The 24,087-nt window shown below is 39.7% G+C and overlaps 1 protein-coding gene across 2 annotated transcripts; it reads left to right on the top strand.

Moving 5' to 3' along the window:
* The first annotated feature begins 85 nt into the window (after positions 1-85).
* On the top strand, positions 86-23,720 carry hapln1b (hyaluronan and proteoglycan link protein 1b). 2 transcript variants are annotated; one of them, XM_085464655.1, is made up of 6 exons: positions 86-437; positions 15,686-15,818; positions 17,000-17,163; positions 17,588-17,786; positions 18,579-18,881; positions 20,345-23,720. In XM_085464655.1, the coding sequence occupies exons 2-6, from the start codon at positions 15,713-15,715 to the stop codon at positions 20,632-20,634; spliced, it is 1,062 nt and encodes a 353-aa protein (XP_085320781.1). In that variant the 5' UTR covers positions 86-437; positions 15,686-15,712; the 3' UTR covers positions 20,635-23,720. The 2 variants fall into 2 exon arrangements, with proteins under 2 accessions (XP_085320781.1, XP_085320782.1); XM_085464656.1 differs by lacking the exon at positions 86-437 and adding an exon at positions 15,223-15,286.
* The last annotated feature ends 367 nt before the right edge of the window (positions 23,721-24,087 follow it).

Genomic DNA, 24,087 nt, shown 5'->3' with positions numbered 1-24,087 from the left:
AAGCTGAGAGGCGCTGAGAAGCAATGAGAAGGCGGGGTGATGGGCTTGTGCAAATCTAGTCTGTAAGCACAGATTGAGCAACAGGGCCGGGTACCTCCTTTGTTTGACACTTTTCCTGAAATGGGTGTGAGGCATTTGGAAATAGTTGTCCAAAAAGGCTAAACATCCACTTCACAGTGTGGATTTGCACTTCACGCACTTCACCTGCATGCGCGCGGTGCCGCTCGCAAGTCGGACTGTTCTTACCCACGTGCGTGTAAACTGGAGGACCGCGCTGCCGCACTGCTATTAGTGCTGATAGTGGAACCTGTTATTGGAGCAGATAGAGAAACACCCGCACCGCCTGCTGCTCTTAACTTGGTGCGTAAACGGTTTACGCTTCAATCACCTTCTTGGCTGCCGCAGGATTGAGGCTTCCAAACAGCGCACAGGGCGAGGTAAAGAGCTGGGGTTTTTTATTTCGTTTTGTGTTTACAAAAAAAAAAAGTCCTGTGAAACTCTTGTCACTTTGACGCATTACAAAGAATATGAGAATTAATGCGATGTTTATTGGAATGATAAATATAACACCTTGTAATAATCTCAAGGTGTTTTAGGGAAAAGGAAAGACGTGTAACAGTAATGAAGACGTTAAAGTGCGTATCACAAACCAAACCTAATAGGAATAAGCAGTAACACTATTTTTGTTTGTTTTTTGTTTTTGTTTTTGCTATATAACTGTTTTCATAAAGAAAACCGACTTGTCCTTTTAACAGCAGAAACGAACGTTCACTCACTAAGCGCCTTGTAAATCTACTTCTTCTTCTTATTATTATTATTATTATTATTATTATTATTGTTGTTGTTGTTGTTGTTTTGTTATTATTATTATTATTATTATTATCATTATTATTATTATTGTTGTTGTTGTTGTTGTTGTAGTTATTACTGTTATTATTTTTATTGTTATTATTATTATTATTATTATTATTATTATTATTATTATTATCATCATCAACTCTACTATCTTATAACAAATATTAAAATGTAAAGAAACAAAAAGCATTCTGACTGCCACAGATCAAAAACTATTTACTTTTCCTTTTAAAAAGTCCTGCTTGTTTTTCCTCCTCAACATAAATACTTGCCTGAGGTTGTGTCCTGTGCACAGGTCTGGAACATTTTGGGGGATTTTGTAAAAGGTAACGGAAATATTTGTCTCCTTGTGGAGCTGGACTTTTAAGGATTTCCACTGCAGTAGACTCCAAACACCCTTTGTTGAGTGCTATATTTAGACATAGGCTTAAAGGTACTTGAGCTTTAGTTGAGTTTTCAATATGCATGCTAGAGGGTGTAATCTTTTGATGAAGTAAAGATGAGGCAGGGTCTCGCTTAGGTTTTAGGAGTTTTTACCCACAAAATGCTCCTGCTTGGGGGTAGTACTTTCACACAGTTCAGGAACATCTGTTGAGGGACTTGCAGCTCAGTGATACTTATCAACTTATCAGTGATAAGTCTACTGTTTTCTGAAGTAAAGTAATACAACCTGAATTTTTTTCCTAATATCTGTAAAGGCAGTCGGGTAGTTTTTCTTGTAGCATGAGCAGACCAAGACATATTACAACTGATGTACATACAGGTTTTGTTATACACTGCGAACAGGGAATTGGAAATCTGTGCTATTCAAAGCCAGGTTGCTTCATTGGTCAGGGGCCCGGCCATGGAAACACTAAGCAAAATGTTCTGGAGGAACATCTAACCAAGCCACGGAAGAGATGAATATCTGTGAATAAAGAAGAATGTCCCACTGCAGCAACCTGTAAAGAGCAAAGAGCAGTGTCTTACATAACAAGGATGAATTTATTTTTTAAGAATAGTTGATATTGACAGTTTTCACAGTTTACTTATTGGACTATTGCAAGTGGAATGCAGAAATTGCTTCTATAAACTCCATTGCGCTATAAACCAAGGTTTTGTTTTCTTTCCCCATCTTCATTCATCTGCTCATCATGGAATCGTGCAGCCGATCATATTTGTGAGACTTCTGAGAATAGTTGTGGTCGACCATGTTGTGCAGCAACAGGCCAAGTGATTTAGAGCTGAAAACATCAGGACTGTGAGCAGCTCTCAGCTCAACAACCCCTCTCTGTTTGCTGGCTTAGACTCTGCGGCTCCACCCGGACCCCCACCCATTACCCCTGCACCCACCCAGAGCACACACACACACACACAAACATACATTCAGACTGGGGCCTGCAGTGGACCATGTCAACCCTTAATCAAAAGGGGGGTGTTATTTCACACACACACACACACACACACACACACACACACACACACACACACACACACACACACACACACACTTTATATGAATTAGTAGTGAGCAGGAAACAGCAACATCTACTGGCTGCTAGCTTGAAAGGGAAAAATCTGCATCAGTATGTCTTGTGTGTGTCTATTTATGTGTATTCACCTTTATATAGCAAATGTCAAGCAAGACACATGAGCCAAATTTTCTGAACGTTTTCTCTCTTCAGTAACATTACCTTACCTTATTTATTATTTAACCATGCTCCCAGTTAAATGCTGTAGGTGAGTCTATTGTGGTGTTGAGTGGATGGACGAAATCACAAGGTTGAGATTTTTCTCACTACAAGACTATTTGTGAAATATCTTTCTTGGTAACTTTTTCTCATACTGAAGCTATTTTTTGCTGGTTTTTAGTTTGTTTTTTGTCTGTTTGGAAGCTGACACAGTCTCTAAGGGGATCGGGTTTGGGGGATAACAGGAGGAGAGAAGCTGCAGAGAGGCTTGTAAGACTGCAATTCTGCTTCCTGGTCCCAACTCTGGATAATAACGTTTTTGGGGGGGTTAATAAATTTGGCAAAGTTTCTAGAAATGAGAGCTGCTCCATCCAAAGTGGGATGGATGCTGTCTCTTCTAACAAGACCAGGTTTCCACCAGAAAGTTTCTCAATTATCTATAAAGCCTACATAGTTTTTTCTAGACAACACTCAGACAGACAGCAAGTTAAGGAGAAGATGCAGCCGGTCATTCCAATGGACTGATTCTTATATAGTACTTTTCTTTTTACCTTATTTACCCATTCACAGCACTTTTTTTTCTAAGTCTAAGTGCTTTCTATCTAAAATTCACACCTTACTGAACACATCGGAGAGCAACCCCGTGACCCTGAATTAGATAAGTGGAATAAAATAATAATAATAATAATAATAGATACTTTATTGATCCCCATGGGGAAATTACTTGTTTTTCTCTGCATTTGACTCATTCACTCAGTGAAGCAGTGGGCAGCCCACTAAGCAGGCGCCCGGGGAGCAGTGTGTAGGGACGGTACCTTGCTCAGGGGTACCTCAGGGTAGCCGTTAAGTGGATTCGAACCGCCGACCTTCCGATCATGGGGCGACCACTTTACCTACTGAGCTATCCCTGCCCAAAATGGATGGACAGTTAACAAGGCAAGGATTAAAAAAGAACTTGAACACTTAGTTACTTTTAGCTCTGATAGTGCCTCCTGTGTTTGGCTAGCAGTGAGTACCCTGTACCCATTTAGATGCTTATGAGGAGTGTATCTAACCCTAACCAAAGCTTGATTTCCCACAGAAAACAAAAGCAGAAACAAAAACAGAGATGGGCAGGATTGTAGGATCATACATTTCTAGCTATTCTTGTTCCTGCAATACAATCAGTGTCACCAACAGTATTACTGTTTTCTCATAGTATTTATATGGAATATTAAAAGGAAAATCTTGTGCTCTGTACTGAGGGCTCTTTGTGGCAGGTATGACGTGGTGTGCTGGTGATGTATAATAAAGAATTCAGTAGACTAGTTTGAACTCACCACGTCAACCATAGGAGGAAAATATATCAGCTGTGCAATAAGGAGACAGACTATTTGTGAATACCTAAGGCTGCATATACAGTAAATACCACACCCATCGAATTGCACCCCACCCACATGCAAACACATAGTAGATTCTAGAGACTGCTAATGTCTGTATGCTTGGCAGGGTTTGCTTTTCCAAAGCAGGTTGCCTCACAGCTTTTAAAAGACGTTCTCCAACAGGGTGTTCCTACTCCACTTTAGAGATGCTGAATATAGAATGTTTTCTGCATCATTTCCCTGTGGAAAGACTACACGAGGAAAAGAAATGCATAAGCATACCCTAGGCTAAGGTTTACACTAAACCTCCAAGTTTCCATTCAGTTTATTTTAAGAATGATTCTCCTATGTAACCTTTACAGAGTTTTAATGTGATCTTTGTGGACTCCTTCATAAGAAAAATAAATATGTTTAGCATTTATGCTTCTGCACTGGTGCTGCAGAGACTGAATGCCTCTCTGTTCGCCAGAAGTTTTAGTGTAAGCCAGGTAACCCTAAATGTTGTCCAGAGCTCTGAACATTTGCAGGCTTGCAGCAGAGATAGCAGCACATTAAAGGAGTCTGTCACTATCTGTACCATGAAGTTATTCACCCAACCACAACAGCCTGATCTGGCCTGTTGCATTGTTACGTTTGTTGAATGCAATCTCATTTATTGAATTCACATTCAACCTACAAATTGATACCTGTCTGAAACCAGTTTTCCCCAGACTCTTTTACAACTTGGGAGATAAAGAAGCTGCTTTTATCATTAGATTTTTGTCTTTTTATAGCTGTAGCTGAAGCTTGCTCTTTAGCTGGTTAAGATACTGACTAAAACTGAATGCTTCAATTGTCCTGCTTAATCTACCGCTCAGAAGGACATGTACAGTGCTGTGAAAAGTATATGCTCCCTTGCTGATTTCTTTCTTTTTTTCTTGTTCACGACCAGTATGGATTGAGAGGAGGAAGACAGGATAAAAGACACGCTGTGGAAAAGAGTTACAGTTTAAAATGATTAACAATTAAATGCAGAGTGGTCTATAAACACATGGAGGAAAGCATCTCCTTTGTACTGGTTTTCAGCATAAGCCAGGTTAACAACTTGTATGTAATGAAAGTATTGTGTTTATCGCTCAGGCTACAAAGTCTCAGGAGCTCTTACATCACCTTCTCACTCAGTCAGAAGTGAGATGTCCATTCAAGCAGAACAAAACTCCGCCTCTTTAATTCATAATGGTTACTTTATTTGTAAGCTTACACTGGGGAAGTGTGGTGGTGTGGTTGCTGTTGCGTCACAGCAAGAAGGCCCTGGGCTTATATCCAGCCTTTCTGTGTGGTGTTTGCATGTTCTTCTCTGTATGAACTCCCTGGCTTCTTCCCACAGTCCATAAACATGCATTGGTGATAGTTGTTTGTCTGTATGTGTTAGCCCTAAGACAAATTAGTGACCTCTCCCAGGTGGAGTCTGTCCCTTGTTCTGTGATAGCCTCTAAACTCCCTGTGACCCTGAATTGTATAACTGAAAGAAGATAGAGAGATGTCTGCATTAACCTGTGAACTATTTTCTAGTTATACAGTTGAGTGTTCAAAGAAACTTTCCAAATCTCATGATCACTTATGCATTTCTTACAAGAACAAGTACTGTCACTTTACAATGACATAAATGATTGTTTTGTCTCTTTGTGGTGGTCTTCACATCTCATTGTCTCATTAATGTCATTACCCATGCATTCCTTTGCATGTATCATTGTCCTGAGGTTTTGGTGCTTTTGTTTAAAAAGAAGGCAACAGTCCAGAGATGCTTGGCTCCCACACAAATGTGTACCTTAAAGGAGATAACCCATAACTGAGCAAATGATGTCTTACAAATAAAAAAGAAAATAACACAGACTTTTCTTTCCCTCTAAGTGGCTCATCAGGTCTCTCTTTTAAGGTTTTTACACTAAATTTAGTTTTCTCTCTAAAGGAGGTTTGTTGAGGTTCAAGTTACTCTGTTTTGTGGCTTAGTCATAAATGTAAATAATTTCCATATTCCAAACCTGGAATTTGGAAAGAACACTAAATTTAAAAAAAAAAAAAACAGAGTATATGGATATTAATTAAAAAAAAAACAGTTCTGAATACATAAGATAAAATTGCATCACATGTAGTAATGACGTGTGCAAAGGAGACATTTAAGAAGGTTATAGGCTGTTTACCCTTCTTTTCAACCTGATGAGAATATTGTAGCCAGCACGGGTCTTCTAGAATATGTTGAGCAAACCAGCGTGCAGCTGGAGAATGCTTCCACTTAAGTGGTTATTATTGGCACCGCTGTGATTCTAATGTGTGGTACACTGATTTGGTGAGTAAGTGGTTTACTGTTATGTTGTGCTTTCTTGCAGTTTAGCACCAGGTTCATGAACTTGCTAGCTAGCTAGTGTTAGCCTAGTTTTCGTATCCCGATGCTTTCTCTGCATGCTGCTGCCTCTCAGCTTAATAAAAAAGTAACCCCACGGCTTTTAAAACCTTATATAAAACGCTCTCAGTAAAATTTCCTGTTGTTGCTTTGAAATGGAAAAGTGAGCTTAGCAACTTCTACATAAGAGTTAAGAAGAATGTGGGGGCCTGTTTTCAATCCACACAAATTGTAAGGCAGCAAAGTCAACCCAACACATTAATTCACAAGCCCATGACATAGATGTATTCTAAACTGCATTTACTTTAATGCTTTGTGGCTGCTTTTGAACATCTGTGGCATCTGTTTTTTACTGCAGTTTTACTGCAAGGTGGTTGGTGCTTTTTGTGGTGGTAATCCGAGAAGAGAGCCATCAAGCTGAAGGAGGAGTCCGTCCTATTGGGCTTAGTTAGCCATCAGGAGGTGTTCTATAGCTTGCACTGGAGTGGCTCACAGCTGACTGTGAAGTGGCGGGAATGAGAATCAGCACAGATCTGTGGCCGTGGTCCTCCGTGGGAAAAAGGTGCAGTGCCCACTCTGTGTCACGGATGTGTTGCTGCCCCAAGTAGAGGAGTTTAGGTATCTCAGGGTCTTGTTCATTAGTGAGTGGATAGAGGATCGAGAGATTGACAGATGGATTGGGGCTGCAGTCTTGCAGACACTGTACAAATCTGTCGTAGTGAAGAGAAAGCTAAGTGCAAAAGCAAAGATGTCCCTACCCTTACCTATGGTCATAAGCTCTGGGTCCCACATAGCAAAACTGGTATGGTCCAGATCCACACATGGGCCACCACAAGGCCAGTTGCAGACACACTGGTGGTCCTGTGCTGGCCCATGTTTGGATTACCTCTGGGAAACCAGATCTGGGCCACCAAAGGCTCATCATTCTTTGTGGTATGTGGGCCATGTGTAAGTTGTGTGCACCCACAGGCCAGTTGCAGACACACTGCTGGCCCTGTGCTGGCCCAGAACAGTTTCAGCTCTGGCCCCAGATGTCAGCCTAATGTGTACCTTAATCAAGCCATGTAATAACAACATGTGCCAGAACATGATAGCACAAAAGAAACATGATGAAACTTTGTTCAGACAGTGAATGGACTGTTTCTTACATAGCGCTTTTCTACTCTCCTGGATTATTCATAGTGCTCTATACAATATTCACCCAATTTCTCTAAACTGAGTGCTTCCTAACTACAGGGTGGGCCATTTATATGGATACACCGTAATAACATGGGAATGGTTGGTGATATTAAAGTCCTGTTTGTGGCACATTAGTATATGTGAGGGGGCAAACTCCTCAAGATGGGTGGTGACCATGGTGGCCATTTAGAAGTCGGCCATCTTGGATACAACTTTTGTTTTTTCAATAGGAAGAGGGCCATGTGACACATCAAACTTATTGGTAATGTCACAAGAAAAACAATGGTGTGCTTGGTTTCAATGTAACTTTATTCTTTCATGAGTTATTTACAAGTTTCTGACCACTTATAAAATGTGTTCAATGTGCTGCCCATTGTGTTGGCTTGTCAATGCAACCCTCTTCTCCCACTCTTCACACACTGATAGCAACACCGCAGGAGAAATGCCAGCACAGGCATCCAGTATCCGTAGTTTCATGTGCTGCACATCTCGTATCTTCACACCATAGACAATTGCCTTCAGATGACCCCAAAGATAAAAGTCTAAGGGGGTCAGATCGGGAGACTTTGGGGGCCATTCAACTGGCCCACGACGACCAATCCACTTTCCAGGAAACTGTTCATCTAGGAATGCTCGGACCTGGCACCCATAATGTGGTGGTGCACCATCTTGCTGGAGAAACTCAGGGAACATGCCAGCTTCAGTGCATAAAGAGGGAAACACATCATCATGTAGCAATTTCAAATATCAAGTGGCCTTGAGGTTTCCATTGATGAAGAATGGACCCACTATCGTTGTCCCCATATACCACACCAAACCATCACTTTTGTTGTTCCAACAGTCTTGGAGGGATCCATCAAATGTGGGTTAGTGTCAGACCAATAGCAGTGTTTTTGTTTGTTAACTTCACCATTCACATAAAAGTTTGCCTCATCACTGAACAAAATCTTCTGCGTGAACTGAGGGTCCTGTTCCAATTTTTGTTTTGCCCATTCTGCAAATTCTGTCCGCCTATCTGGGTCATCCTCGCTGAGATGCTGCAGTAGCTGGAGTTTGTAAGGGTGCCATTTGTGAGTAGCTAATATCCGCCGAAGGGATGTTTGACTAATGCCACTCTCCAGTGACATGCGGCGAGTGCTACACTGTGGGTTCTTGCTGAATGAAGCTAGGACAGCCACTGATGTTTCTTCATTAGTGACAGTTTTCTTGCGTCCACATTTTGGCAAATCCAACACTGAACCAGTTTCACGAAACTTAGAAAGCAGTTTGCTAACTGTAGCATGGAAGATGGGTGGTCTCGTAGGCAATGTTCCCTCTAATTTTTCATGTGTCTGAGCGAACACACAAACTCCCTGAGCGGACACTTGGACCACTGAGAGCAACATTAGACGTGTGCACTGTGGTCACGCCAGCATCAAATCCATCCAAGTTACATGGTTTATTAAAATAATCAAATGAAAGCATTAGACTACTTTTAATTAAGTGTTTAGCCCAATTACAATGAAAATTAAAAAAAAATCTTGTTCATGACCTGCATAGTATGTTAACACTTTTGGAAGTAAAAATAATTTGAACTCCAATTTTGAAAACACAACTTTCTTTCTTTTTCTTTTTTCTTTTTTTTAAATAAAGCTCTGACTTGTATTATGAGTATGAGTCTGTGGTCTGGGAGAGAGTCCTGTAACTCTCTGCCTGCAAAATACAGTATATAATGACCAATGTTGGGCAATTAATTATGTAGTTACTTCTTCAAAAAAGTTTTGCAAACAAGTTTTTTGCAGCTGTTTATCTAAAAATGCAGCCAAGGCGTTTTTTAAAATAAACATTTCAAACTATTTACAGAACAATCAGCTGTTCTGCATCAAATCTGATGCCACACAATTATGCACTCCAAAACATAATTTCTGTCCACTATGAGATAAAGGGGAACAACAGCCTGATACCTGCAGGCCTGACAACAGGAGATGTATCACTGCTGTAACACCTGTAACATTTGTAACAAACCTTTTGGGTTATAGCACCACTAGGGGGGGAGTCTCCTAGGGGGTGTGTGAGTATAGCGTGGCAGCCATTACATGCTGCTCGTGTTCTGTTCTCAGGATAGACCTCACCATTGTAACGGCCTGGCACCGGCGACTACCGATCCCCGCACATGTATGTACGGACAGTGTAGAGCCGTGGAGACCTGGCTTGTATGGTCTTATGTTGCTGACAAGGAATAAAGGTCTGTTGTTTAATTTAACTGACTGGCTCCGTGTTATCCGGCTAACCTCCACACCACATGCCCGCTGGACCGGCTAGCCGCTCCTTCCTCGCCAGACTGCTGTTACACATTCAGCAGTCGCCTCATTGTTCTGACACACACAAGAAAACTACTGACTACACTACACACTAACTACACAAGATTTGCGCTAAACGTCGCAAATCTCTCACATTTCAAAACACCATCGTCACTCCAAAACTTTCCCCTTCCTAAACAACTAAATACCATGTTGCCATATCATTTTTTTGATTGGTCGACATGGTACATTTTTCGACCAACAGGAAAGGCTGGGGTTTTTGGTTTTGGTTTTGCTCACAGGTGGAGAGCGCTTTCGAGGCTTTCCTTATAAAACGCAGTTTTTACCGTTTCTCCCCAAAGTAAATATTGGCTGGATTATGGGATAAGGTGGCATCGTTCTAATCCCATGCGGGAGCCGCCAGTCACTTACTGACTAACACCGCAAAACAGAATTATTAAAGTTTTAATTGCAATTCAGCTTGGATTTTTTTGTGTGCGCAACGCAGATTTTCTGTGCGCAGAGATCATGCAAGCAGTGTGCAATTGCACATATACTAATGTGCCACAAACAGGACTTTAATATCACCAACCATTCCCATTTTATTACGGTGTATCCATATAAATGGCCAACTCTGTACATTCATACACATTCACACTCTTGACATGCAGCCTGGAGGAGCCAGGGATCGAACCACTAACCTTCCGATCAGTTGATAACCCGCTCTACCTCCTGAGCTACAGGAGCCCGGTAGTAGACATAAGTAAACCCTCACTAGGTTGTGGATGAAGTGTACACTCACAAACCTGTCAAACCTGCATTTGAAAAGTTGGCTACCATAGCAGTATAGTATTGCAACATGGCACTTGGGTCCTCTAACTAAAATAGGAAAATAAATAGCACTATCATTGCCAGACCTGGCCCACATATGGTTGACATACACCCTGACATGACACCAGTCAGTCAGAAGTTCCAGCTTATTGCCGGATACAGGCCAGACCTGTTTTCTATGAGCCTTGGCCAGATAAACCAATCCACAATCGGGCCAGATGTGGCATGCCATCATATAAACAGTGCCATCTACGCCAGGCCTGGCCCATATCTGAATGACATACCACTTACCATGCCAGCTGTCAGCCAGCAGTGCCGACTTAACACCAGATCCAGGCCAGACCTGTCTACTATGTGGGGTAGTGATCGAAAGAATAAGATTATGGATACAAGCAGCAGAAATTAGATTTCTCTGAAGGGTGGTTGGCCTTCAGAGAAAGGGCAAGAAGTTCAGTCGTTCACAAGGGGCTCAGAGTACTGTACTGCTACTCTTCCACATTAAAGGGAGCGATTTGAGGTGGTTCAGATGCCCGTCTCCAATCCACATCCACTGCCACAGCAGTTTGTTAGAAATGTTGAAGGTTTAATGAATTCATGGGTCCACTTAAAATAGTGCCACAGTGTTCCAGTGGCGGTTGATTAAAGACTAATTAAACAAGGTTAATGCTGCATTTGATTCAACTCACAGCTCATAATCCAGTCTGTTTGAAAAAGTAGCCTGGAATAGCTCTTAAAGTTGGAGATTCAACTGGAAAACTCCCAGTTTCCATCAGTGCTCTGGTCCTCTGTTAGTCATGGAACACTAAAGGTTCAAGAGATTCCAAACTATGACTGCTGTGACCCCTGTGCTATCATGCCCAAAGGACATATTAGCATATTAGTCAATTATCTTATATGTTAAATGCAGATAAGAAGCAAGTGGACATAGCATCTGAATTTCAGGAACAGGATCATTCACACCCCTTCCAGCCTCAGGCTATGTATATGCCCCTTTCACCAATACCTGCTGTTCTCATTTTGAGCATATCAAACTCAACCAAAACTGAGGGTAAAGGCACATTATGATGTCATACACAATGTCTTTTCAGTGCTAAAGAAGGAATGTACTTATATATCCCAAATGGGTTTAATTCTATTTTTATGGCATAATACTAAACTAGTAAGTTTTGCAACTAAGACTTACCTGTGGGTTCATGAGTAAGGTGGGGAAAAAATCAATGGATGTCCAACAGCAGGGTAAAGAATCTGCCCTGTCCCTAGCATCCTCTTCATACATAATACTTAGACTAAAGCAATGAACTGAAGCACCAGCAGCATATTTACTCTACTGTGCAGCCAATGTCAAACTCAAGGCAAAAGACAGCAAAATATCTTACTTCTGGGCTCCAACAAAGTGACAAACTGTGTAAAAACTCAGTCCTCCAATCCTCCTTATGCAACTCAACAGCTTCTTTTTAAAAAGGTGCTTTCTTTCTTTCTTTTTGCTAATTAGAATATGAGAGATTTAGCAGATGGTGACTGGACATTCGATTTCTTTAATTACTGTTAAACTAAATTTGGTTGGTTGCTGCTATTAAAAAAATGTTAAAAAATGTTCATAAACAAACAAGGAGTGGACATTTTGAATATATGCACTTGAAGCAAACCTTTTTGATGACTGCCTCTGTCAGTGCGCCCCAGGGCAGCTGTGGCTACAATGTAGCTTGCCATCACCAAGGTGCGAATGTGTGTGAATGGGTGAATGACTGAATGTAGTATAAAGTTTTTTCTTTGGGGTCCTTAGGGACTAAGTAAAGTGCTATACAAATACAGGCCATTTACCATTTACTTAACTAAGAGAGAGTATTTCTGTTCCTGTGTCTGACAAAATCCTGGAGATCCTGTACTTTGAGTACCTTATGCTAATACACTTAAAAACAAAGTCAAGCATGAACATATCCAACTTAATGCATTATGTAATTTTGTACCATAAACACTGATTTATTAAGTGACTACAGGCAATGCTGAAAATGGTAGGAACCCCATGAATGCACTTGTTTCTGGTACAGTTTGCTTTACCTCAAGATACCGTTAGGAAAACAAATGTATAAAAGTATTATTTTTTGAAAAATGACACGATATCTCTTTTGGCATGTCTTCATCACCAAATGCAGATCATGTGCCTCCATCTCACTGTCCCAGCATCCTCCACTCTCACACCAGCCCTCTGCATGTCTTCCTTCACTATATTCATGGATGTTCTTTTTGGTCTTTCTCTTTTTCTCTTGCCTGGCAGCTCCATGTTCAACATCCTTTGTCTGTTTCATTCTCGAAACCATACTTTACAGCAGGTCACACTACTATTACGTAAGGCTTCCCTTTCTGTCTTGCTGCTATCCTTTTGTGGCAAAACATACATTTTTGATAAGATCTCAAAAGAATTAATCTTTTCCAATTTCAGCTGTGGTTCATTGTTTAGCACTGTTGCCTCACAGCAAGAAGGTCCTGGCTTTAAATGAACTAGGTGGGGGTTGTCCAGCTACTCTGGGTGGGTTCTCTGGCTTCCCCCAACAGTCCAAAGACAAGGATCAGTTTAGTGATTTTAAATAAGTTGTGACCATTAATGGTTGTCTTCCTCTACATATACATATATACATACATATCTCTATTTAGGTATATATCTATATCTCTCTCTGTCTCGATAGAGAGAGAGAGAGAGAGAGAGAGAGAGTATGATTGAGCATAACCATCATGCTCTTTGAGTACAAATAGGTTTTGTGTTTACGCTTCATGCAGCTGAACGTGGAGCCCTACATACCACTATGTTTACCCAGGGGATGCTGTACCTTGTAGGAGGAGGCTGTCAGAAATGACTACAGCAAGACAGCTCCTCCCAAAGCAGAACCAACTTTACCCCAAATCAGATTTGCACACGATTACACGTCTGCCTCATCACGAGATATTTTAAATACAGTGAGGGTTTCTACAGACACAAACATGCCTCTTCAGTTCAATTTTATTTATATAGCAGTTGACTCAAGTGTAAGGTACAAACTACAATAAAAAATGGACAAGAAAACGGAACACCCCAATGATCATATGACCCCCTATGAGCATTACTTTGGTGATATTGGCAAGGAAAAACTCCCTTTTAATAGGAAGAAACCTCAAGCAGAACCAGGCTCGGGGAGGGGCGGCCATCTGAGCAACTGGTTGGGGTGAGGGGAGAAAGATCAAAGAGATCTTGCAGTAGATAGCCAGAGATTAGAGGATGCCAATGTTCACATTTTGGACAGAGAAGACAGAATCCCACTAGGATTTAAATACCTGGTGCACTCCACCTTTTGGGTTTAGAACTGAAGAAGCCTCTTGAATAAGAGTTGAAACATCTTCAGAAACTTAAATAAGATTTTCTCTTACAAGGTCTTAAAAGTGAATGTAAATCAGGCATCAAGAATTTGATAAAACATCACAGACCTGCAGTTCAATGTAGAGACATTAAAAACATTCCCTTGCTGTAACATGTCCAGGATTACACAACTGAAAAACATGAATTAAATGGATAAGTAAAAAGACTCAATGAACTTATAACTTGGTAAGTATCCAAGTAGGTAAAAGAAATAATTCTTCGTACGAGGTGTACTATAAATGCAAATGTTATCAAACTGATCTAAACTTCCACTCTTCAGCTGTATGGAAAAAACACTACTTATTAACTTTTATATTTATTTAATAATGTTAACATTTTGTTCAAATAAAGTCAGCACATGACAGTTGTGGATGATGAGGTGCTGAAGCTCATCACCTAATGGTGCCAGTGAAGATTCAAACTGCATCATTTTTGCTGCTGCAGTCCCCTCAGCTTCTTCCGCCTCCCTCCCTCCCTCCCTGCTTTAGCTTCTTTTTTTCGCCGTATCTCCCAGTCTTAGTCGCTCTCTGTCTGCTTCTCTATTATCATTTCACACATCACCTGCTCTTCTTGTGTCCTGCAGTGCACATTCTGACTCAAGCATTTTTACCTTTTTTTTAAACGACATACATCTTTCCCAACATACTTCACTTCCTTATCATTGCACCCTCCCCAGTTGTCCCGCCCATAATGACAGGCTGGGAGGGGTATAAAGTAAGTGTGTGTGTGTGTGTGTGTGTGTGTGTGTGTGTGTGTGTGTGTGTGTGTGTGTGTGTGTGTATACGCTGCAGTTTTTCTGCTGACTTCAGGAACTCCACCTGGCAAAGTCGGCCAGCACTCCTAACCATCCTCCAGCACATATATTGCCACACAAGCTGTGAAATATTTTTTACAGGTTATACAAAACCTGTCCTGCCAATATTAAAATGAAATTGTTGGGTTTTTTTCTTCTGTTATATTTTGTATAAGATATATAAGGGTACAACAATAATTTTTCACCCATCATCACCTAAACAAATACCACAGAAACCACCAATATATATATATTTTACATGTAAATACATTACATGTATATTTACATGTAATTTTTTAAGTCAAATTGAGGGCAATGAACAAAATGTGGGAAACTCAAAGGGCTAGTTAGCTGTTAAATCAAGAATTTCTGTTGTGTCAGCTGGTGTCCTCACAAGGATGCAACTACAGCTACGCCAGTGTGTGAGTGTGAATGAAGCTTGAGGTGCAGGGGTGACGCTGCACGGTGGCAGTCTCCTTCTAAAAGTGTGGGCTGTCATCAGGACATGCTGCTTTCTCACAGTGCTGAATGACAGAATACTTCCTGCACAGTATGTACTATATGGCTTACACAGAATGTGTATTTGTGTGAACATCTTCTGTGGGCTGTAGCTTGTAGGGATGCCTGGTTTGTGCATTGAGAAGCTTTATTTTAATGTGCTGAGTCTGACTGTATGTTTAACTGCGTTCAACAACTTAGAAATGGGATTTTGAGATGTGTGTGTTTCTCTTTAGATGTGCTCAGTACCCAGCAGGCAGGCGTCCTGTTAACCAACTGTAATTACGGAGCTCTCGGGGGAGAAAAAGCACTGCAGATAGAAACACAGGGTCATACAGTTGCATACAGAAGAAGCTTATAAACGGGCTTTCTGTATAGCTTATACATGGAAAACTTTCCTTAGCATCCTCACTGTAGCATAACCCCACCCTCTGTCTGTGTGTCTCTGCAGTGGTCAGAACCTAGCTGGTGAGTGAAGATGATTCCTGTGCTGATCTGGGCTTTGATATCACTGAATGTAGCAGAAAACGACTTAGATGCTCTGTACCCTGACCTGGAGCATTCGAGAACCATTTATGTCACAGGTGAGTACATGTTCACTTGTGTTTCTTTGTGAGAGTGACAATGTCATTCCAGCGTCTGTTTCTGTGTTTCGTTTAGAACACTCACTCTGCAGTGTCCTTTCTTCCCTCAGTTTATCAGCATGTTCTCAGTGATAAGACTGCTATGTAGGGACTTTTAGCTAACTTAGACAGAGCTATCCAGTTTGGCTTTTATCAGCAAATTAAAACACTGTATATCTCTAGTTTTTACATGGTAAAAAAAAAACCCAACAACACATAACAGCTATTTTGTTATGCAAGTCACTTCGGAAATGTATTTATTTATCTATTGTTTGGTTTTCCTTGTTTGTGAGATACGAACAAAACCAAAGCCCTTTTCATTTAGGCTGCGTGATTCAGTGAGAACGATGATATAAATCTTTACCAGCATGACTTCCAATTTCCTTTTTTTTCAATATCACTAGCTACTGTATAATATTTTTAGTAAAATAACACATGATAAATTAATCTCTATTAGTTATTGTTTAAAGTAAAGTTTAAAGCAGTTTAGCAGCAGCTGAGTCTTTGGCACTGTTTGGATCTATGGCACAAATATTCTTTGCTGTTTGGTTTGAGACCTTGGAGCAGTTTCGTCTTAACTGGACTAGCATTTTTTAACGTTTTTGCTTCATTTTGGGGTTTTTTTGTTATTGTTTGTTCATTCATTTATTTACTTTTGTTTTTCTAGTCTAATGTGACCATACATAGAGAAGATGGCAGAATGCCAGAACCTCAAAGTTTTCAGCAGGCTTGGATATTCAGCTGCATAGCTGCAGCATTCTCAAATTTGTTATAGTCTGATCTCAGTTAGAGACTAAAATGTAATAGAATTTCCCTCTTTAAAACTGGAGGACAAACATTTTAGAGGGTTCATACCCCACAGATCTGTCTTCTTTCACCTGCACAATTGCTAAGACTAGAAACATCTTGTCAGCTGATCCAAAACATTCGACAGGAGTTCTGGTTGGGACTAGAAAGAAAATCATACTTCTAAAATACTTTGTCTGTCTATTAGCTTCTCTTGACTGCCTCGTTGGTAAATATGGAATCGAATTTAGAACCCTTCTTCTCACATATAAAGTCGCTAATAATCAGTCTGCATTCATTTCTTAAAATCCGTCCCATTGAAGCACTTTGCTCTCTGTTTGGTTGCTGTTTTTCAGAAAATGGCCCCCAACTGTCAGTGGTAGCAGAAAAAACCAAAGTGGTGTCAAGACGAGGGGGAAATGCTACTTTACCATGCACGATTCTAAGGGACCAAACACTGGCACAAAACCGTAAGATGCGGATCAAATGGACCAAGCTGACCTCAGACTATCTAAAAGAGGTTATCATTTATTTGACATGAACTGTCATTAGTAATTTTTTTTTCAAAACATTGTGTGTAGCATTCCAAAGTATCAATATATAATTTATGTAGAAGCATTATAAACTAGTTTTGTTACACATGTCCAATGGTGGCCTTATTATCTTATTATTCATCACTTGCTAAGACATCTTCCCTCCCACTGTCATCAAAGCACTTGCTCAGGGTCGGGGTTTTCTCTGTTGTATTATTGTATTATTGAAGGGTCTAGCTTACAATATAAAGTGCATCGAGGCGACTGTTGTTGTGATTTGGCGCTGTATAAATAAAATTGAATTGAATTTCTTGTTTATTCTGTTCAAAATGTGCTGGACTATTCTTAAGAAATTCCAAAAACTGAAAGCAGTGGAAAAGTATAACATGAACACTTTTCATCGTGCTCTAGGTGGATGTGTTTGTTGCCATGGATTATCACAAAAGGAGTTATGGCAGATTCCATGGACGTGTCCACCTACAAGGTTCTTCGGCCATGGATGCTTCTCTAGTCATTACAGAAATCACTTTGGAGGATTATGGGAGGTATAAATGTGAAGTAATTGACGGGCTGGAAGATGGAACAGCAGTGGTGTCGCTGGACCTTGAAGGTATAATATTTGGAACTACTTCAAAAATTACTAGAATTTAAATATGGAAAAGGGGGGGGGGGTAATGTCAGCTGAAGACAAAAATGCTGGAGCCAGTCAAACACACACACAGCTGACCAAACACATCCAGTTTATCCTGGCTGCAGGTCATCTCTATAAAGTTAAGGATCTTCTAAATCAAACATCATTATATATTATATACTTTGTATTGTTCCATTATACTTCTGTACTGTGTGGAATTGTGGGGAGCCACCTATAGAACACACACCCATCCAATATATATTCTGCAAAAAAGAACCATCAAATCAACTTTTTATTAAATTAAATATTCTTAAATTTAAAGACTTGGTTGACCTGATAACGGCACAAATAATGTATAAAGTAGGAAACAAATCTTTGAGCCACAACATTCAGAACTTGTTCCAAATAAGACCAAATACCCTTAGAGGAAACCCTATGTAGTAAGGATTCATGTAAAAACAATAAGTTACATGAATGTTGCTGTATCATTGTGTTCTATTGAATCCTTGTCTCATTTTTATATTTTTAGCAAATTTTGGTATTTGAAACAAGCGGGTAGCAACAAATAAGTGTAAATCTATCTTTTCTACTCCTTTTCAAGCGTATTAATTGAGTGGATATAGAGATATTAATGACAACTTTGATGCCTTTGTTTTGTGTATGTGTTTTCTTGTTATTTTAGTTATATTGACATGTTTAAAATAAATTCTATTCTATTCTATTGCATCTCCTTCTCTGCCCTCATTTTCTGTTTTCACCCTGTCTGTGCAGGTGTTGTCTTCCCATACTACCCCCGCTTGGGACGCTACAACCTTAATTTCTACGATGCAGAGCGGGCGTGCCACGATCAGGATGCTATCGTGGCATCTTTTGACCAACTGTATGACACATGGCGTGGAGGGATGGACTGGTGCAATGCTGGCTGGCTGTCTGATGGCACAGTCCAGTATCCCATCAACACCCCCAGAGAACCCTGTGGTGGCAAGAACACAGTGCCAGGCATTCGGAACTATGGGTTGAGAGACAAGGACAAGAACCACTATGATGTTTTCTGTTTTACCTCCCACTACAAAGGTGAGGAACAGCACTAAAACTTTGTTTTTGTAGGTATTGGCAACAAACACATCTGCAATACTGAGGGCAACATGCTCTCTGTGGTTACTGGGTTATGAGTTGATTGAAAACATTTTTACCTGTTTGGCCACCTAAAATTGAAAAAGAAACGAATGTTAATACTATAATACCAACATGTAAGAGTTTCTGAAAGTGTGCTTCTTTTTTATGTGGCTAAAACAGAATCCAGCCCTAACCACAAATGGGATGCTAGTGCCCTGATGGATAGCAGGTCTAAAGAAGTTAATTAACACTTGATATTAACATGTCTTTAAAATGTAGCTAGTGACCTCATATTTATCAAATTGTTGTTGTTGGTTTTTTTTGTTGTTTTTGTTTTTTACACACTATTCAATCCAGCTTTAATATGAGTTAGTATGAAGAGCCATGTGAGCTCCAACTGGGATGCTTGCATCTTACTTCCTATAGCAGCACCTAGAATAGATGTGGCTCAGGAGACACACCATGGTTTCCACCACTGGACTCCTCCCTCTTTGTTCAGGTGTCCCAGGGCACAATACTGAATAGTGTGGAACAGAGGGTAACTTAGAGCTTGTGGGGTTAGGATGTGGTATCCGATTTTTTAGACCACCACTCAGTGTAAGTTTTATGTCACAGCTGCGTACTAAGTACTGGTAATTATCAAAATGATTTTTTATGCTTCCACCAATATTTGAGAGATCTTTATGATAATATTTTTAATCATAAAATACAAATATTCTAGTCCAAATTCTTTTAATGTACAGTTTTACAAAATAGCTGAAAAAAGATAGTAAATCACATCATTATCTTATGATGAAAATGACAAGTTATTTTATTATATTCCGGAATGTCTGAATGTTACACATGGTCTCAACAGATTTTGAGGGCTGTGCAATATGACCAAAATCTCTTATCCCGATGTAAGACATTTCTCATCCCGATAATGATATATATCGCATTTTTGGTAAATTCTGTGAATCTTGGGCAACTCGACTTGGGTAAAGTGTTTTCAGCTGGGCGTTGTGTACCTGGAGTGTACCTGTGACCAATGCATGAAACTATATATCTTTAGATTGTTGTAACGGCTGCCATTTACTTTCTATTTATTACATGGCGTGCCGTGTGAAAAAGGCTGTTCTAACGTTTGAGTCTAAGGTTCATTTTTCAGCACCTGACGGCTCTTTTTTGCTTCTCATCTGATCTTCATCATCTCAATATTGCCGTAAACAGTGTATTTTGCAACACCACAAAACAAACGATGGCGTATAATATGAAATGATGGATGTTTTAACTTCGTCAAATTTGTAAAGGCATCAAAGCATGTATATCCTGTCTTGTTGTGGTGACAGGATCATGTTAGGTTGCAGGAATTTGATACATTGATATATTTTCTGTATGTTCTAACCCATTATGTTCATCCTTCTGTTTTCTTGTCACCTCAGGTCGTTTCTACTACCTGATCCAACCCTTTAAGCTGACCTATGATGAGGCAGTCAGGGCATGCCAAAAAGATGGTGCTCAAATTGCCAAGGTTGGCCAGATGTATGCTGCCTGGAAGCTGCTGGGCTATGACCGCTGTGATGCAGGCTGGTTGGAGGATGGCAGTGTCCGTTACCCCATCTCCCACCCGCGCCGGCGCTGCAGTCCCACTGAAGCTGCTGTTAGGTTCAGTGGCTTCCCTGACAAGAAGCATAAGCTGTATGGAGTGTATTGTTTCAAGGGCCACAACTGAGCCACAACACACATCCAGCAAACAATTACATACACTAACATGCATCAACACATACAATAATGAGCATAATAATTGAGAGAAAGAAAACAGAGAAAAAAAGCACATTCAAACTGTGATAGTTTTTTTTTTTTAATGGAAACCTTAAGATGTTTTATCCAGACCGATTCATGTTGTGCTTTGTAAACTGGGACCTTATATTCTACAAGGGATAGTTTACGCATATTTAAGGTTTATATTATTTAATCAATGCCCTTCAGAGAGGTGGGCACATTGTTGTGGGGATTAGATAACCTACGGCTACAGACATACTGTCATTTACAAATGGACTAGGCTCGTCAAAGTCTGAAAGTCTGAAAGTCTGAAACGTAACTAATCCAATCTCTGCTGTTCAATGTTAACAAGGTGCTAAGACAGGTACTTTGTAAATCATCCTACCACCCAGTGTTTTATTTTTTTTTATACAAACGTGATGAACCAAACACTAGTCTCATCACCAAAATGAAAAAGAAATCATTTAACTGTTAGCATTGTTTATGTTTTCTAAGTATGTAGAATGTGATAATCTAGAAATGTATTTCTGTTAATGACTATTTTTTGATATACTGTAGAAATATTTAGAATATAATTTTTATCTTTCTGGTCAAACTATCCAAGTCTATTGGGTTTACATGAAACATACAATAACGGTGGAAAAAACACCACAAAAAATGATTTTGCACTGAATTTACCGAATATGATGCATAGAGGAGAGAAGACAAGGCAAACAGCAGTTTGCTCTTTGCAGCAATACAGAATGCCTGGCATGAAAAAATGCTTTGCAGTGCTAGAGTACTTCAGAGCATGCCTTGACTTCAACAGCAAAATTGCTATTAGAGTATAGCTACTCTTGCTATCTATTTAGCGCCTTATAGACTGCTATTTTTGATACAAATGCCATAGATTCTTCTAGCTTATTACCAGAGCCAGGCTTTGCCCTGCTTGTGACTGATGTTGCTCATTAGCCCAGCAATCCCAGTGCAACCTGAGAGGACAATCAAAAAAATCCTGTTATTCAGTTGTGGGTTTGACCTTCAGCATGTGTTTGTAATATCATAAAAATCTGCTTTCTGCATACAATGTTGCTTGACCTTTAAATCACATTTTTCTACTCCATTCCTCTCCTATGATGGTGCTAGGCTGCTGTTAACTAGAATTGTAGCTAGAATTGGAAAATTTAGATTTAAATCCAGGTTATGCTCAGGTTTATGTTTGATCTATTTTAGTCAACAAAAAAGCAAAACAATAAAAAGAAATAAATATTAGTCATGTCACAAAAGCAAAGATTTAGTTGTTTGTACCACTGAAATTGCAAAGTTCTTTGTGCCAAATACAAAGAAAAAAGCAAAATAGTGATTGTTAGTATGCTAACAGACACACATGGCCAATGACTACTACTCACACTGTGGATTGTCAGCCTAAACAAGACTTGCAAACTCTTTGGACCCAAAAATCTACCCTCTCTTTAACAAGTCATATAGTATTGATGCTTTGTGTGTGTGTGTGTGGGGGGGGGGGGGGGGGGGACGTAATAAAGTCTTAGTTTACGTTGACAAGAAACTCAATTGTGACTAAAAATAATATGCAACTCTTTTGAATAAATTGGGACTAATGCTAGGCTAGGTCAGAGTATTCAGAAAACCTACTAATGGATACCAGGTAAAAGAATAAGGTGCTGAGGTTAACAGAGATAACACTCTGTGACTGACTTACACACTAATGTATATAGAGATGAAGTCTAAGGTCCTGAACTGGTCCCCTAATTGCTGTCTAAGTTCTGCAAGGCACAGCCATGAAGCAGCCGACCAGTTCTTCCTGCAGGAGCCTCTAAAGGTTTCTTCCATTTAAGGGTATAACAGTAAATGTAATGTGTAAGCTCACTGTACACAGCCCAGGATGGAAAAGACTGAAGTTTAGGTAATCTAATTGGAATGGTGCAGAGTTGGCTATACTTGGCTACTCAAGTCACTGCACAATCAGAGTTTTGCTATACTTATCATCAGTGAACTGCTGGACGAAAATAGCCTGTAATGATCACACACTGATGATGTGGAAGATAAAATGCTATAACAGCTATGAAGTAAACACTTACTAAAGATCTGTTTTATTTAATTTACTCCTTTTGTATTAGTGTATTGATTAGAATTATTGCAGAAATTACAGTCAATTAAATGAATAGTTTGACATTTGTGAAAGTGCAAACTGGTACGCTAACACACAGCTGTGTAATAGCTAGATCTCATAATGGGCTATAAAATCAAGATATTTCTTGAAAGTAAACAGTATTATGTGTTAATTGGTAAGATTCTGAGCTACATGTTGACACCAAGCTCACACCAGTGTTTAAATTTAGGACACCCACAAGCTCATTAGCTAGCATAGAAAAATACCTGGAAAATCCTGTAAAATAAATAGAATGAAACTAATATATAAGATATATAATAAGATATGCAAGGCAGTTCTTCAGTGCATCAGTGCGGATTGAAAGCAATTTCACAATTGATGTTACATCATCCATATTTCCTACAGTCAAGTTGTCTCAACCTGCTACTCGTTAAATGAAGAAAATAGTGGGGAAATTTTGCTAATTCGTTGTCCAGTGTTTCAAGTTTAGTGCAGCTCAGCTACCTGTTTACATTTGTTACTTGCCTTACTTAGTATGTTACATTTTTCCTAACCAGATTACCTGTTTCTACCAGTTGCTAGTCTAAATTCTGTGTGTAGCTAAAGTTCAAGTAGTTGTCAGGAATATCACATTTCAGCAAATGTTTTCACATCTCTTTACTAGCCTTTCTTTTATGCTAAATGAAGTTACGTGTCTCCTGCTTATCTACCACTTTGTATCTACTGTACAGATATGACAGTGGTATCACTTTTGTCATATCACAAGAAAGTAAATATCTATGTTTTCACCATTTCAACTGTTCATTTTAAAGCTTCTATTTTGTATTCTATTGTCTTTCTGATATTGTTCTTCGAGAACCACAGCATAGAAAACAATCTTAGGGATTTGCAGACAAAGGGATAATAAAAGAATATATAAACCATGACTCAGCCTCTATCAATGTATACAACCATTACTGAATTAACATAAATACATCATAGCAACGATGAGCGATTCCACTGTAGTTGCAGCGGAAAAGAAAAATCATCAAAGTTAATGTCTGCCCTTTATTTGTTAGGATGTGTATTTGCAGAGCTGTAGTTCTTGGGTAATGCTGTAATGTGTAAATGTTTGCAGAGGGAGGGGTCCTGCTTACATGAAAATGTTTTTCCAGTGGGAACACTGAGGCCATTCATGGTGCTGCATCAGTTAATTTTGTAACTGAAATACAGCATGTTGCCAAAGTAAATGACTGTTTTAAAAGCTGAGTGACGGCATGTTGGTTTTCATGCTGATTCTTTTGTTTGTGCTAT

Source organism: Copadichromis virginalis, linkage group LG7, assembly GCF_057382275.1.
Source record: "Copadichromis virginalis isolate Kocher_CV1m ecotype Utaka linkage group LG7, C_Virginalis_male_GT1.1, whole genome shotgun sequence".
Taxonomy (NCBI): Eukaryota; Metazoa; Chordata; class Actinopteri; order Cichliformes; family Cichlidae; genus Copadichromis; species Copadichromis virginalis.
Note: the sequence above shows the minus strand (reverse complement) of the source record. Positions and strands in the feature narration are given on the sequence as shown.

Coding starts and splice junctions, on each gene's coding strand:
- hapln1b (XM_085464655.1), top strand. CDS start 15,713: ATGATTCCTGTGCTGATCTGGGCTTTGATATCACTGAATGTAGCAGAA. Junction 17,787..18,578: donor GGTGTCGCTGGACCTTGAAG/GTATAATATTTG, acceptor CTGTCTGTGCAG/GTGTTGTCTTCCCATACTAC. Junction 18,882..20,344: donor TTTTACCTCCCACTACAAAG/GTGAGGAACAGC, acceptor TTGTCACCTCAG/GTCGTTTCTACTACCTGATC.